This window comes from Gasterosteus aculeatus, chromosome 16 (genome assembly GCF_964276395.1).
Source record: "Gasterosteus aculeatus chromosome 16, fGasAcu3.hap1.1, whole genome shotgun sequence".
NCBI lineage: Eukaryota > Metazoa > Chordata > Actinopteri > Perciformes > Gasterosteidae > Gasterosteus > Gasterosteus aculeatus.
The window spans coordinates 456495-474103 of record NC_135704.1 but is presented as its reverse complement, the minus strand read 5'-3'; the positions used below and the strand labels follow the sequence as shown (position 1 = coordinate 474103).

Sequence of the window (17609 nt, the reverse complement as noted above, 5' to 3'; positions counted from 1 at the left end):
GAAGGAATCCACAGTGGTGACAAGGGCTGGTGGGGCTGCAGAAAAGCCATTTTGATAGGATTCAGATTTTGCAATGATACTGGACTTTAGTGCCAATTCTATTGAAGTTAATTGGGGGAATTTACACAGAAGGTAACACGTTTCATTAGCAGTACTGAATATGAGTATGACAAGACATATTATGGCAGTTTTTCCAAAACACCCTCAATGTCCATTTTGGATATGTCTCCATCACATCTCACCTCTTATATGTTTTATCCAACCAGCCATAGATCAAGTCCAGATGTAAATATCAATGTACACATCTAACTGTCAGACAACATAATAATGTAGGATTTTGTAATCAAATAAGGAAGAACTCCCCTCCATTAATCATATATGAGCTGTCCAAGCGGGTGTATCATGTCTTTAGCTTGTGTGAGTCCAATGGCACTTGAAATTAAATCATGTACAATAGAAATCTTCATCTTTATTCTGATACACAAGTTATGCTGAAATATGTTGGGAACGGTGAGCAGCAGTTATAAACATATGCACAAAGGGAAGGACCAGAGGGTAAACATGTTCCTTCATTCATACAGATATCTCTTCCTGTAGCAGATGGCATGCAGGCCAATTCTTCCCGTATCACATTCTATTTAATAATTAGACCTTGTTAACTCTGATCCCTCTTCAATCGCTTCACAGAAATGCCATATGATAGTGTGTATCTGTCTCTGTTTGTGTGTCATTTAGACACAACATGCAATTTTTGAGAAGAAACAACATTGTTTTAAATGCAACGTTTGATGTTGTTGAGTTTTGCGTTGTGTGTCTGTATTTTTGTATTTGTGTGTTGATTTCAGCGATGACAGGCAGGTCTGCTTTCAAAAGGTGCCTCTAAACAATGTAGGAAATGCCTGTAAAGAACAGTCGACTCTTCGGGGAGGTGTTGCAACGTGATCCGCTACCTTCAATTGGCTGACAGAAATGTTTATTCATTCTATTCTCCTTCCGCCATGACTTCTGCGCCATCGTCAGTCCCGTCTTACTTTCACTTTTGTTTCCTGTCCTTGGGAGCCGCAGCTGCTCTGTGCGTATTCTCACTTTAGGACACCTCGACAGCAAAGTACAGCGTACAGCAAAGAAGTACTCAACAGGGAGTGATCGTTTTACCCCAACTATTGGCTCATTTAATATAATATTAGCTACTTTGTTTACCGATATTCTCTTTCCAAACCGTGAGGTCATGGCGGATATCTGCAATAACCGCCCGGTTAATGGCCAGGTAAGTATTGCGTACGTGACTTCTCGGTGAAGAGGTGAGTGATCGCATCACGATAACATGTTCCTCCCGGGCAGGAGGGCGGGGGTGTGCAGGAGGACACCGAAGACACAGAGGAAGCAAAGAAAGAGTTGGATACTTGGAAGGTAAGAGTTACTCTCCTGACTCCCTGAGCCTTCCACCTCCCAGAGGGCCACGTAACGTCACAGGTTGACGTCAGCAGGGCGGAAACTCCGCGTTACATAACAATAAAATTAACGTTAAGCTAGTTAGCCTAGCGTTAACTTATCCTAAGTATTCTTAATTTTACTTAGTAACTTATCCCAATATTCACTGCGGTCAACTCAGCCGACACTTGGATTTCCGTGGTCAACTCAGCCGACGCTTGAATTGTAGTGCACGTGTATGCTCATATTTACGGTATTGAACAAGTAACCGGAATAAATCAATATAATAATCAAATATTCTGGACAATGACTGAAGTATGTGTGTTCAGGACCATTCTGACTACTATTGTACAACAAAAGGAATACTTCTACTGTACAAAGTTAGATAATTATCCTATATTTCAAGTTCAAAAGGACCATTTCTCAAGTTTGAACTGCAATAAAAATGCTTTTCTCAATAATTCCAGTCAAAGACTAACTGTGTTAGACTGTGTTATGGACATATCTGACTACTATTGTAAGAAAAGAGAAATATTTTCAAAAAGACCATATCTCCATTTTTGAAATGCAATAAAAACAGATTTATCAAATGTTCCAAGGCAATACCAATGTACCTGTGTTAAGGACCTCTCTGACTACTACCATGCTGAATTTGAAACATTATTACTGTACAGATTTGGAGATTTCTGCAAAGTAAAAGCCCTATTTTTGCAAGTTCAAAAACACCATTTCTCAAAGTTTGAACTGCAATAAAAACAGATTCATCAATAGTTCCAAGGCAAGACCAATGTACCTGTGTTAAGGACCTCTCTGACTACTACGGAAGAAATAATAAGCCCCACCATATCCAACTGATTCCGCTCCACCTCCTGCACAAGCTCCGGCTCCTTCCCCCCCAGAGAGGTTACGTTCCCCGTCCCCAGAGCCAGCATCTGCCGCCCAGGTCTGTTCCATCTAGACCCCCCATGTTAGGATTCACGTTTGTTAATTGTGTCAAAGAACCTACTAAAAGGTCATTTTATTTTTTTACTAAGATCAAAGATGTCCATGAATGTATAAATGTTAGACAAATGTTTACTTTCGAGAATCTTTAACTTGTATATACAAAATATTCAGTAAATTTATTGTCATGAAAGTGTCGTACGGATAAATGTACGTCTTTGTCTGGAATTATTGATGAATCTGTTTTTATTGCATTTCAAACTTTGAGAAATGGTGTTTTTGAACTAAAAATAGGGCTTTTACTTTTGTGAAATCTCCAAATCTGTAAAGTAAAAATGTTTCAAATTTAGCATGCTAGTAGTCAGAGAGGTCCTTAACACAGGTACATTGGTCTTTGCCTGGAACTATTGAGAAATTCATTTTTATGGGAGTCCAAACATGGAGAAACTGTCTTTTTTAACGTGCAAAAATAGGGCTTTTACTTTGCAGAAATCTCCAAATCTGTACAGTAAAAATACTTGATATTTATCGTCCTATTAGTCAGAGAGGTCCTTAACACAGGTACATTGGTCTTTGCCTGGAACTGTTGGGAAATCTGGTTTTATTGCAGCTCAAATATGGAGAAATGGTGTTTTTGAAATTTCAATTATAGGGCTTTTACTTTGGAGAAATCTAAATTTTTACTGTACAAATATTTATTTTATTGTACACCAGTAGTCATGTACACACATAGTTCTATCACTGTCTGGAATTAGCTATTTAAATAGCCTTTTTTCGGGTTAAGTCTAGTTTATGCTTCTGTGTTTTCAGAGCGACGCAGACGCAAGACCCCCTTGCGTGTCCCTTGCGTGCCTTTTCACACCTCCTTGCGTGCGTCGACCCATTTTTCTAGGCTTCCGTTGAAAGCGCAGCGCACAAGGCTGTGATTGGTCTGCTAAACTACATCCTTTACGCAGTCTCACATTTCTGTTTTCATAGCCCGACACCGCCATTATTAAAACGAAGAATGTTTACGAGAGAACGGATCAGATTGAAGAACTTTTGTCGGAAGAAATGCGTAAATATGACCCGCTTATACAAGTCGTCATTGGCGGACTGTAGGACCCGCAGATGGCCTCTGATTCATGGAGGGAGATTGTTGAACCAAGGAAATCAGAGTGTCGGCTGGGTTGACCGCAGTAAGTAATCCTACTGTTACTTTGCAACGTAACATAGTGCTAGCTAGCCTATTGCTAATACTTTGTAATTTAGTTATCCTCAAGGAGGCCAGATTACAACAGAAGTCCTTTAGTCCTTTCCTATAGAACAGAGTTCCGCCACACACACGGGTGAGCACACTCCCAACAGCTTACGGAGAACGCATTTTGGAAAATGTGTCGGTTCCCACAATATATGCTGTCCTACAACACCATCAGATCTAACAAATTATGATTTTATTTATTTATTTAAAAAATGATATAAATATGTGTGAAATGCTGACCGTCTGAGCAGAAATTCCCTTTCTGTCAACTCTTAACAGGCACGTGCACATTTTGAGGGGCAAGTGCTCAAACCAAAACAAAAGAGCACCCAAAACGATTCATTAAATAAACATACTAATAATAAAATAAATAAATAAAAACACAGTAGGATATTTTACCTGTTCTTCCTCTTTTGGAATCTCTCTTTTCTCGGCATTCAATTAATTTTATTTTGTATAGCCCAAGATCGCAAATTACAAATTGGCCTCCGAGTGCTTTACAGTCTGTACACATGCGACATCTTCTGTCTCGAAACCTTCACATCAGCACAGGAAAAAAATTTAAACCCTTCCATGAGGAAAAGGAAAGAAACCTTAGGGAGAACGTCAGAGGAGGGATCCCTCTCCCGGGACGGACAGACTACAATGGATGTACAGAATGAACAATGTAAAAGATGTTTAATACATTCAATTCCTATAGCAGAAATGATTCAAACAATTGTGAGTAGCAAGCCAGGTGCGGCAGGACCACTGCAGGGACCACCACCATCAGATAGTACCACCATCCACTGTGGATGGTGCTGCAAATTTTGTAAATGAGATAAACAATGTTGTGCATAATAATCAAAAGCTGACAACACATGTGTACTGTTTTCTAGGGGTGGGGGAAAAAATAGATTTTTCGATTTCTCTCAATTCTCTCTAGAACGATTCGGTCTCGATTCAGAAAAGTTAATAATCGGAATAAAAAAAAAAAAAAGTGTCTCGCGCGAGCAAAAGCCTGTTCGTCTCGCGCGAGCAAAAGCCTGTTCGTCTCGCGCGAGACGTTTGCTCGCTCGCGGAGCATGAACTTCCTCGCTCGCGAGGTTAGTCTCTGCTCGCGCTCGAAGGTATTTTCTACGCGCTCGCTGTTGTTCTTTCTGACTGTAAGGGGGCGGAGCCAGTCACCATGGTCTCTACATCTGATTGGTTACAAACCCCGTCTTTGGATTGGCTGGAGCGATGAATTCACACAACTATAGAAGCTCATTTCCGCACTAATTTGTGAATATCTCAAATTTGAGAAAAAAAAATCTTTGTCACAAATATGATTTTCTATCAACAATGCAAGAACCAATGCATCTTGCATTTCAACACAATATGGAAGTAGCCTATAAAAAATTAGAGAAGGTAATTCATCCGTTGATTTTATTTAATTATCAAATAAAGTAGGAAGTGATTAGCAACCTCTGAGTAGCAAACTCAGTTTTGAGAAAATTTAGAAAATCGAGATGCGATCGATAATCGTTTTATTGGTTTAGAATCAATTATCGGTTTAGAATCGATTATCGGTTTAGAATCAAATCGTTGACCTCTGAATCAGAATCGAATCGAATCGTGAGGTGCCAAGAGATTCCCACCCCTACTGTTTTCTGTTGAAGCATTACACTAATAATATAGCACAACATACCTCACCAGACTGTCATGTAGCTCAACTTAAGACCTACCTTTCATTTCAACAATTGTATATTAAACAAAACTAGTAAACTAGGGTCTAATTTGTAGAACAGTAAAACTGTCTTTAAATTCTCTGCCTGTCTGTCTGCATCTCCCTCTCTCTCTTCATTAAACATGACAAATGTCAGTAAACAGCTGGACAAGGCTTTGAAATCACGGATTTTGGGACTTTTTTGTTTGTTTATTTTTTAGGACACGTCGGACCAGTTGCAATGTAATGTTTTCAGCGGCGCTAATGTTGTGGTTAATTTATCACTAAACAACGTTGGGGGTTTGCACAAACACCGCCATCACCTGTGTGTTCGATGCTGCAGCCGTTTGGCGCTCAACCCAAGCACGAGCACTAAGCGGAGGAGGAGGAGGAGGAGGGAGGGGCGGGCGGAGCGTGTGAGCGCCACGGAGCAGTTCAGGCCGAAGTTCTCACAAGAACTCAAATAAATGCCCCGTCGGATATCAAAACACATTTGGGGGGAATTGATGACAGAGAGAGTAATTGTTATTCTTAAATATTGATGAATGGAAAAACTATTGTGCTCCAGCAGAAGGGGCACTTTTCCTATCCAGGGCAAAAGGACAGGTGCTTGACCACCACTAGGGGTCTATCTGTGTACGTGCCTGCCTCTTAATAATAAACAAGAATACAGGGCACTAATTTCGGTCTCTAGTCACGCACTCCCGCCACACATCCAATTCCTCACGCCAAGACATCGGACTCCGGTTCGAGCCGTGTTGGTTATCCCCCTTTCGGGCGCAGTGTCCGCGCCCCCCGTCTGCCCTGAGCCCTGAGAATATAATACAACTTTTCTCTTAACATTTCCAACTATTTCGTATAAGACTAAAGCAGAGAAAGCTGATGATGTGAAGGCCAGAATGATCTTGGAAAAACTGGAGGAAGATGAAGCCAAGTCAAAGGCCCAGCAGGAGCTGGTGGCTCACGGTAAAAAGCAGGAGGAGTGTCAGAAGGAATCCACTGAACGCATAAATGCAGTGCAGGTACAGTTACTGTCATCTCTATGATGTTATAACATCTACTGGGGGAATACCAATGGATCCACTGCATGTTTTTACTTAATTCTCTCGTAGGTGGAAATCCTGCGGCTTGCTGGGCGCAGACAGAATTTGCTGGACAAACTAAAGGGATATCAAGCTGTGCTGGAAGCTAAGAGGGCCGAGTCCGCAAAACTGAAGCGCAGATTCAAGGTGAGAAAGTGGTCAGTCCATCTACCATATTAGTGCACCAAACTGCGACTTCATAGCAGCAACAAAATACAGCATGATAATGATATAGCTAAATATTGGCATATTCATCAAAGAAAACAAACAACTCTACTTTTGAACATTATTGTTGTGTATTACATTGCAGATCTATACCCAGGTTCCAGACACAGAGGTAGAGTTCAAGGCTCAGAGTAAAGAGGAGAGGGATGAGAACAGTCAGCCAATCAGAGGAGTGTTTACCATCGGCCAGAGACCCACCGTGCCCCTGCAGGGAGGACAGGCACTCATCACCTTTGAAGAAGAAAAAGGTACACTGGCTTCTTAATCCCTCTTTTCTTGTTTGTAGATATTAATGAATTTTTAAAAAAGCATAAAAAGTTACAAGTCCTAACAATCAGTGTGAAACCGTTTTAAAACAACCTCAAGTCACTGTTACTAAACAGCTGGCAGGGGGGGGGGGGCTGTTGTTTTGGACATCAAAAGAGAGGCTTGTGTTTTATTCAGACTCTGTTATTAAACGTTTGCTTCTTGCTTGGCTCTGATTAGTCCCACTTTGTGGTTTTAAGGAGTGCGATGGAATGGAGCACTCTTCTTATCTGTGCTTTTGTACCAACAACTGTCATGAAGTTCACACGTTTGAAAGGCTACTACTAAATACAAGTACAAAAGGGAATTGAGGTGTGTTAGTATGTACAGAGATGATGAAAGGTGGGTGTGTAGAGAGGGTTTGGGTTTGTAAAGAGAAACCCATTCATATAATTGTAGCCTGTTAGCCTGTGATGACACAATGTTTCCCACCTGTAGTGGCCTCTCAGATCCTGATGAATGCCAAGTGCTCCGTATCCTGTGGGAACATCATTTTGGATATTAAACCAAAAAGAATAACCATGGATCCTACTGTTAAGTTTGAGGTATGTTTTGTTGTCCACCTTCAACAGATGCAGTGTCTTATCCTGCTTGCTTTTCTTGCGTGCAAATAGAGCTTTGGTACCAAGTCTACTTTCCCCATTATAGCAACCTGCAAAGGACCGACGGGGAGAGAGACACAGAAAGACAGAGAGGCTAATCCTATAAATCTGTAATCCTCCAGATTTTCTGATTAAAGGACATAAAAGTAATACAATAATAATATGAATTCAAGTTTTTTACAAACAAAACTTTTTAGTAGAGCAACAGAGAAGACCTAACCTTAACCTAACCCGGAGCAAGGTGAACCACGAAAAGTCTTTTAGAAAAGCGCCGTGCCAAGCTACCAAAAATGCATCTATGTTTTATGCAAAACTAGTTTCTTCAGAGCGTAATAGGATTTTGGTTGCGAGCGGTGGCACGGTTCGACACGTGATTGTTCTACACCAATGAGGTAGCTTCTTTTTGTCAACAGAATAGCAAGATGGTTCCGGTGGTTCGATTGAACGTTACAGATAAAGAGGAAAACACCCGAACATCCTCAAAAGTGGGCCAAATGGATTCTAAACAGTGCTGTATACATAGCCACGTCCAAGAAGAACAATGAGGCAAATATGCAATAATGTTATGTTTATGTTAAGTCACAAACGGTGGTTTGACAGGGATCACACAAAATCGGTCTGCAGTGTATCGCTGGATAGTGTCACAGCATGAAAGAGCCGCTATAGCAAGACAGTGTGAATATCTCCTGAGCTACGGACACAAAGACCTTGCCCACACGAATCGATGCTGATGAAAAGGCTGTGAGCAGAATAATTTCCACTATTGATTCCATGCTCAACCCTTTTCATGTATACCAAGACGGCATTGTGTGCCTTCGCTCTGGAAGCATGAAGGATTTGCTTGTTGCCTCAGAAAAGGGTAAAAATGCCGTAAAGAATTTATGGACCAAAGACTGTTATCCAATTCAATTAACATATTTGCCCCCACAGAATCACAAAAACTCAAGACCTGGTAAAAAAATCTGTAGCAGTGTGCTGACAAGAAGTTATTTTCCAGGCTCCTTACCTTGGTCAAAACAGAAAAATTGAGGGAAAAATGAGGGAAATTCTGTCATATTCCTTGGGAACTGTGTCATATCCATTAGCAAGTGCTCATGGATCTATTACAGAACAAAGGTGGAGACTGCTTGGTTGACCAAGTTCCAGTGGATGGTGCAATTCTTTTTGATTGTATGTTGTGGAAGATTTTGCACAGACAATTGGTAAATAAGAATAAGGCTCTGAGTCAAATATGTCTTTTTCCGTTTATTTCTTTGCAAGGGAAAAAAGGTCACGACAGCTACGTGCTCAGTAGACTGCCAAGAACCTTCCTCTTCCCATAACAGGGCCAGGCAGTTCTTATACCTACAGGTGGCCTCCAAACCAACTTGTTCTGTCTCTACAGCCAGGAGACTGGCATCTTATCTGTCAGGGTTTTTGGACTGCATTACCCTGAATGACCATGTGGGGTCCTCAGTGATCCTGTTTATGTCTGTCACCTGTCACGTGTGTGTGTGTGTGTGTGTGGGGGGGGGGGGGGGGGGGTCTTGATTGTTTTCATTGCGTTCACCTGTGCCTTGTTTTCTAGCCTTTAAAACAGTGTTTTTCAACCTTTTTTGCGTCAAGGCACACTTAAGACACAGAAAAAATCTCACGGCACACCAACAACCGGAAATGATATGAAAATCAATCCCAAACATAGTTTCAGCATGAGCATAATAAACTCTAAGAAATCAGGGAAACGCGTGTTCTATTTGTTGTGTTTTATTAAACTTAACATCATCCTAATGCCAAAATGGCACAGGCTTTATGCCCAGGTATCTCTTAAGCCTAGTTTGTGCTTCTGCGTTTTCAGAGCGACGCAAGACCCCCTTGCGTGTCCCTCAGGTGCCTTTTCACACCTCCTTGCGTCCTTGCGTCCTTGGAGCCATTTTTCTAGGCTTGCGTCGAAAGCGGCGCAAGCAACGCAAGTCTCCCGCAGCGCTACAGGCTGCGATTGGTCCGCTAACTATGTCCTTTACGGAGGCTCACATTTCCGCTTTCATAGCCCGATACCGCCATTATTAAAACGAAGAATGTTAACGAGAGAACGGATCAGATTTAAGAACTTCTGTGGGAAGAAATGCGTAAATATGACCGCTTATACAAGCCGTCATTGGCGGGTTGTATAAGCGGGTTGGTTTCACGGAGGGAGATCGGCGCAAACGCCGGTTTGCCGGTCGAGAGGTGCACAAAATTGTGGAGGAAAATACGGGACAAATGTGTCCGCGATGAAAAGCAGCAGTGGCGATGCACGGGGCAATAAAGTCTATGATAAAAAAACAAATAAATAAATAGACGTGACTCTCTAGGTCGTCTTCAACAAAACACGCAACGACGCAGACGCAAACGCAGAAGCATGCGCTGGCCTTAATCTTAATCTCACTTTTTAAAATTGTCGCCTTAGCAAATCTGCTTATTAATTACGCTGCGCACCGCCACCCACAGACAGAGGGGAGTATTGAGCCTTCATACCACCAACAGCGCGACAACACACACACACAAACACACAAGTTGGCTCTTTTTTTTTTCACCAATCAAGTGACCGTATGTAAAAAAGGATTTTTTTTCACGGCACACCTGACTGCCCCTCGTGGCACACCAGTGTGCTGCGGCACACTGGTTGAAAAACACTGCTTTAAAAGGCCACCTGAGTTTCTTTGAGTTTGTTGTGTCTTGGAACTTGCCACCTGGAGCTGAGCCGCGTGAGATTCTTGATGCCTTTCCTCTGTTAATACCTTTTGGTTTTTAAGATCTTCTGTTGCCTCTTTTTTGGGACACCCTTAGTTTCCTAGTTAAATGCCCAGACCTTGGTTTTAGTTGTCTAGGAATATTTTGGAGTTTTTGTCAAGCATATGGAATCCTCTGCTCTTGCAAGTAAAGAAACCTTTTTTGACTCTACAAACGACTTGACTTTCTCTGTCTTTGCACCTGAGTCACCACCAGGGCTGTAGTGGAGGGTAAACGCACGTAAACGCTGTTTACGCACCTCTTGAATTTTGGAAATAGCGTTTACGCACCTATAAATTGCGTTTACGCACCTCAAAGTTCCCTGCGCCTTGTATTCTTCCGTTGGAATAATCCGAAATAAACTTGGTGTGATTTTAAAACAGCTAAGACTACGTTTCCTATTGTTGAACATATAAACGCCGTCGTCTGAATCATGTTCATCTGCGCTGTATTACGGTCTGTGAGCATCCAATCAGTGCCTTGCGGCTGCAGCAGCGACCAATCAGGATCCAGGAGGTGTGTAAACACACGTTGTGGATCAGCCCAGTGGTCCTTTCTTACCTCACGGACCGGTTTCATGTCAGACAATATTTCGCGGACCGGTCGAGAAGGTCCGACGGGGGTGTAGTCGTTGCGGGCGGAACGTGTAGTCGGGGGGGGGGTAGTAGTCGTGCGCTCTGTGCTCGCTGGTCTGTGTTGCACGGTAAAAGGACAAGAAAAACGCCTGGTGACGCGTAGATTAGAAAACAAGTCAGTTCTCAATGTGAAAAAAAACATGCTGAGTGTTCCTTTAACTTATGTTGTCAGTGTGATTGACAGGCTGCTTAACTGGTTAACTTTTAAATTCAACATATTGTTTCAGGCAGTGATAGGACAGGCAATGATGCAGAGAGTGTGCACTCAATGTGCAATTGTGTTGTGTTGACATACTTTTCTTTACTGTTTTCTTAAATGTAATAAACTACTAACACATGTATTCATTGTCATTGATTGTATATGACTTTTACTGATAACATAATGCAATATAGCCAGGACAGCCTTACAGAGTCGCGACGCTTTGTGTTGCGTTGCATCGCGTCGAGGTCTGTATGATCACAAAATTCAGAGTTTACCCACCTCTAATTTTACCACTACAGCACTGGTCAGGACACTATCCACAGCTGATGGGTGCTGATACTTTGAACTTCCTCAGCCGACGTAGAAAGTACAGTCTTTGCCTTGATTTCTTCAGTGTGTGCTGACTGTCCATGTTAGATCGTCAGGTGGATTCCCAGGTATTTCAAACTTATATTAAGTGACTTAACATAACATGATCGTATATTTGCCTCATTAAACTTCTTCATGTATACAGCACTGTTTAGAATCCATTTGGCCCACTTTTGAGGATGTTTGGGTGTTTTCTTCTTTATCTGTAACGTTGAATCAAACCACCGGAGCCGCCATCTTGCCATTCTGTTGACAAAAAGCAGCTACCTCATTGGTGTAAAACAATCACGTGTCGAACCCTGCCACCGCTCGCAACCAAAATCCTATTACGCTCGGAAGAAACTAGTTCTGCATAAAACATAGACTCATCGACAATCAACTGGAATTTCAGCGCCGAACGTTTTTTTGGTAGCTTAGCACGGCTCGTTGTGTAGATTGTGTAGATTCCAGACTGTGGAGCGGGATGAAACGATAACAGGGTTCACTTTACGGCCTAGTGTTGAGTGGGCATTGTTCAGGTCAACTCTGCTTCCTCAGCATTTCCCAACATCAACACTGACTCACACAACAATGGTGCTTAGTGTGTTACATACTGCCCACATGGTCTGAATTCTTACTGCCCTTATTTGTGCAATAGGTCCACCTGGATGTGTCCAGAAAAGAGCTCAAAGTTTCCGGCATCCCCCGTGGCATGCCAGAGGAGCGAATGAAGGAGCGACTGGAGATAAGTTTCTCCAGGCCCAGCAGGGGAGGAGGAGAGGTGGACAAAGTGCAGTACGACAGGAACACCGGGGCAGGAGTCATCACTTTCCTCCACCCTGGAGGTAAAAGTCTCTGGGCCAGAGCTGTACAACAAACGTGTCTCAGTGGATTCTTGTTGTTAGCACCTGATTTACAGAGGTGGGGGGAGTTTGCAGACGGACAGCAACATTTTCATTTTCCGACGTGCGTGCACACACGGGTGAACATGCTCCCACCAGAGGACAGAGAGCGCATGTCAGAAAATTAAAGCGTGTCTGTGTGTGCCAACCAGTGAAAACGCTGGTATGCTTACCTTTTCAACTTACAGTGGTTTTAGAGAATTTGGAGATATGTGACAAATGTCAGGCTATAGGAAGAGACATTCTACTGAGACGGCCCTGGTGAGAGTCCATAATGGCATTCAGATGGCCTCAGACGTAGGTCTATGCTCATTGTTAGTACTTTTAGACCTCAGTTCTGCCTTCGATACAGTCGACCACCATATCATGATTAAGCGATTGCATGAATGGGTGGGTGTATCAGGTGTGGCCTTGGACTGGTTTGCGTCCTATCTTTCAGATAGAACCTTTGATGTCTCTATTGAGGAATGTCATTCTGCATCACCGCCCCTGTTTTGTGGTGTTCCACAGGGTTCAGTGTTGGGCCCAATATTATTCATTTTATATATGTTGCCTCTATGTGAGGTTATCCGCAATTTTAACATTTCTTATCATTTTTATGCAGATGACATACAGCTCCATTTCACTTTTAGGCAAAATGAAACACACAAACTTACTAGGCTCCTAGATTGCATAATTGCCATAAACAACTGGATGGCTGAAAGCTTTTTGCAGTTGAACAGACAAAGGTTTTAATCATAGCGCCAGACAGTGCTATTCCTCCGCATAAGATACTGCAGCCAAACGTTTGACGTCGGGGCGGGTGGATGGGGGGGATATGGGGAGGTGGAGACTGTGCTTTTAGGGTCCGATCGATGCTGCGAGATGCTCCCGCCGCCCCCCTCGCCATCCACGCCTTAAATCTTCGGCTGCTCTCCAGCCACGCCGCCTGCCAAGGGCCCTTTTTAGAATAACCTATTTTCCCCGTTAAGATGGTTCAGCTACTGTAAAGAAAAGGGCACCGTCTCTCGCTCTTTAAATATTAAATGCTCGGCAAGAACGACAGCTTTGTTTCTCCGACGCGCCCTGAAACAAGCTCCATATCTCACGCGCTTCAGCGCCCGCTCAGCATCTCGCCGTCGTAGACCGAGCTTTGGCATGTATGGCAGAGCGTCTTGAGCACCGTGTACAACCAGTATTGATCAACCAATCAACCAATTGATCCATATATAAGGCGCTCCGGAATATAAGGCGCACTGTCGTTTTTTTGAGAAAATTAAAGGCTTTTAAGTGCGCCTTATAGTGCGGAATATACGGTAAACAAATTAAGGGCTGTGGTCTCTCAGCCAGAGCTAGAGCTGCTCATTCATACCTTCATTTCCTCCCGTATTGATTATTGTAATTCACTTTTCTCCTTACTCAATAAGTCTGTCCTTCACCGCCTGCAATCCATACAAAATGCGGTTGCTAGGCTTCTTACTACAGGCATGAAAATCCCTCACCTTTCGGCAAAATTCGCCGTTTTGAAACCAAAATAGGTGACCTACGTGAATCGTGTAGTTTCGATGAGTTTTTTTGGGGGGTGGGGGAGTATTCATATTCAGTGAACTGCAAACAGGTGCGCGTGTCAGAAGGGAGCGCGAGATTCAGTGAATTGCGAACAGGGTGAGTGATGGTTTTAATATTTTATGGTATATCCAAGTTAAGTTACCCAGGAGCTTTGTTGACATAGACTTAGCTAACGTTAGCTACAGCTTGATGAATTGAGTCATTTAACACAGCAGGAGAGAACGCGGCGTTGGCCAGCTAGCTAAAGCTTCGGTGGAAAATGATTAGCTAACGCTACCGTTTTTGAGGAGGTAGATTTTCAGGTGAGGGGACTGACGAGGCAGAAGGTAAAGTGGTCCACTCAATACCAATAAGCAGACCTGCCAACCTGATACGCATTCTGACTCGAAGAAAGATTCGTTCATTTTACTGAACGAGATTCAAAAAACCGAGTCGGTAAAAAAACTGTTGAAAACCCCTGCCCTAGAGGGGTAATATCCTTCTCACCTTTTTCACCCTTGACCCGTTTTCAGGCATGTTACTAGATCAAACAGGCACAACCACGTCACGCCTCTGCTTTGCTCTCTTCACTGGCTTCCTGTAACCTACAGGATCCAATTCAAAATTCTCACCATAACCTATAGGGCTCTACATGGTCAGGCCCCTGACTATCTTGCGAACATAATTCACTTACATACCCCATCCCGGGGTCTCAGGTCTGTCAATCAAAATCTGCTATCCATGCCACACACGCGTCTGAAGACGTATGGGGACAGAGCTATGGCACCCAGACTCTGGAATGCTCTACCAACCAGCATTAGGTTTGCTGAGAATGTGGACTGTTTTAAGGGACAAGTGAAAACTCATTTGTTCAGGCTAGCTTTTGGGTAGCCTACGTCTTTTTTATTCTTTTGATAATTTGTATTTTATATTGACTGTTGTAATGTCTATGCACATTGTAAAGCACTTTGTGACCTTGTCTGTGAAAAGCGCTGTACAAATAAATTTTACTTACTTTTGTTTATCTGGCTGTTGGAGCCAAAAGAGAGAGAGGCTGTGAATACTGAAAGGAGGAGATCAACTAGGTGGTGCTGTCCACCCTCGGGTGTGTGGTGTCTGGGCTCATCCATTGTTTGCTACTTAACTTGATTTCCTAAACACATCTCACAATGTCAGCTGTCAACAAGCTCCACTTGTAAAATGGTAAATGGCCTGTACTTGTATAGCGCTTTTCTAGTCTTCCGACCACTCAAAGCGCTTTAACACTACATGACATCATTCACCCATTCACACCCATTCATACACTGATGACAGGAGAACCATACACAGTGACACTTCCCATCAGTAACTACCATTCACACACTAGTCGCAGCTACAGGAGCAATGTTGGGTTAAGTGTCTTGTGTGGTGGAAGATTTTGCACAGACAATCGTTAAGTAAGAATCAAAGGCTCTGAGTCAAGTATGTCTTTTCTCCGTTTATTTCCTTGCAAGGGAAAAAGGGTCACAACAGCTACGTGGTCAGTAGACTGTCAAGAACCTCCTTTTTTCCCAACACATCGAGGCAGTTCTTATACCTAAATTTAGATATCGGTGGCGTCAACAGAAACCGTTAACCATCTTGTTGAGTATCTACAGCCAGGGTACTGGGAACATCTTATCCATGTAAGACACGTCAGTTCTTTGACCGTATCCTTGCTCTCCCAACATGCTAAAACAAAGGTGGTCATAGACATAACAAACACTTTGTTCAATCTCTACAGCTATGACGCTGGAAACATCTAATCCAAGTGGGAGACATCAGTTCTTATGTCAGGGCCTTTGTGACCTAAGCACTTGCAACTAATAAACTGGTTATACAAATGAAGCATTTAAAAGGGTCACATATCATTTTCCCATTACACTTGCCCAAGGACACAACGACATGCGGGTTAGCCGGGCCTTGTCAAGGTGCAACCCCTGATGATCTGTCTGCCTGTGTAGTTGCTGAGAGCCTAGCCCTGAGAGGGAAGTACCATGTGGATCTGGACTCTGAAGTGACCGTGCAGGTTGGACCCATTTACAAATACCAGCTGTGCAAGTTCCAGGTGAGATCCAGCACTGGTTAAATGCAGCATATTATGTTCTGGATTCCACTCACACACAGGCTGAACCCGCTCTTCAGTCAGCTGTGTGATATTGGAGCCAAACTTAATACCACACAGCTAGACCTTCGGTCAGTATCATCCTAGTTTAGCTTTTTCATTTTTTGTTATAAAATACATCAGTAATTCCCAAAGACTGGGTTGGGATCCCCCGTGGGTTACAGGAAATATTACCCAGGTCGCCGTATAATAAGGAAGATTTCTTCCATAGTTTTTTATTAAACATTTACATATTTGTAATCTGGAATCTTTGTAAGATTTTAAAATATATTTTAGACACTGAGGTGTACATATCCTATCTAGTGGAATCAATTGTTGTTATTAAAACATGTATCCTTTCAATATCAAATCCAAATAATGTTCATATCAGTGGGATCATCAATAACCCTCTACTGCTGATTCCTTTCAGACCTTCTGTGGCTCTTCTAGGCGTACCATCCTCCTGGAAGACATCGAGGACAAGGGGGACGAGGAGGACCTGCTGGACCACCTGGAGATTTACTTCCAGAAACCCAGCAACTACGGCGGTGAGATAAAGAGCATCGAGTACGCCCCCAGGGGGAAAGCTCTGCAGGCCTTTTTCTCTGAGGACTCAGCTACTGCAGCTGCAACATGAGCTCCTCCTCACTGAGTGTTTCTGTCATCTGTGATTCATTTAATTACAAAATTCTATCTGTAATACAAGAATATGATATTGAAATTTCATTTATTTGCTGTCCTGCTGAGAATTAGAAGAGGAGATTTGATTTTATGGGCAAGGCACGCTACAATTATCTGTATGATTTCCCTGACACAAATATGCAAAGTACAGCTAACCTCACAATCACTGGGATCACGTATATTCTGCTGAGAAAATTGTGTTGGGCTTGATGGAGACAGTCTCTTTGATTCCCTTCCATTCAGTGTTTACAGGTGTAGGATATAGCAGTGGTGGTCTGGGTAATATTAGGCTCACTGACCTTCCTGTTCTCACTGGTCAGTCTGTCTTTGTCTTCATTTGTGGTCATTAAATAGTCTCAATGCCAAATCAACCACAGGTGTAGTGTTTTCTTCACTGAGATCCACCCATGGATGAATTCATTTACTGTATGTTCACAGCAATATATTGGAGAGGCCACGGCTTAGGCCATTCTATCTCATTATCATGAGATAAAAATGATGAGATTAAATGTCATAAAAGTCAACTGTAAAATACAAAATCGATATTAAATAAGTAAAAATTGTGAGATAGAAAATTGAAGTTATGAAAGTAATAATGAATAAATATGAACATCAGGATCATGAGATAGAAATCCTAATTATGAGAAGAACAGTAAAAATGATGAGATACAAATTCATAACCCTCAAATGAAAGTCATAATTTAGCATGATGCACTTCTACATCCATCGCAGGCTGTCCACCCCGAGAGAGGGAGTTTTTTTTGTGCCGATAGGAGGGTTTTGGATACTTTTGGGCTTTACAAAATAAAATAAATTTAATTGACCATATATTTGGATTTATTTTGCCAACGGACCTCTGGAGAGTGACCCACCACCGAGGCAGACTGAACACAAATTCCTCACACTATATAAACTATATTTATGTCATA

General features: G+C 42.5%; 1 protein-coding gene across 1 annotated transcript; it reads left to right on the top strand.

Annotated features, from left to right (window-relative positions):
* The first annotated feature begins 948 nt into the window (after positions 1–948).
* On the top strand, positions 949–17051 carry nmi (N-myc (and STAT) interactor). The gene is made up of 9 exons (XM_040201262.2): positions 949–1267; positions 1342–1410; positions 6164–6322; positions 6413–6529; positions 6693–6855; positions 7352–7458; positions 12107–12293; positions 15860–15963; positions 16430–17051. The coding sequence occupies exons 1-9, from the start codon at positions 1229–1231 to the stop codon at positions 16634–16636; spliced, it is 1152 nt and encodes a 383-aa protein (XP_040057196.2). The 5' UTR covers positions 949–1228; the 3' UTR covers positions 16637–17051.
* Positions 17052–17609: the final 558 nt, after the last annotated feature.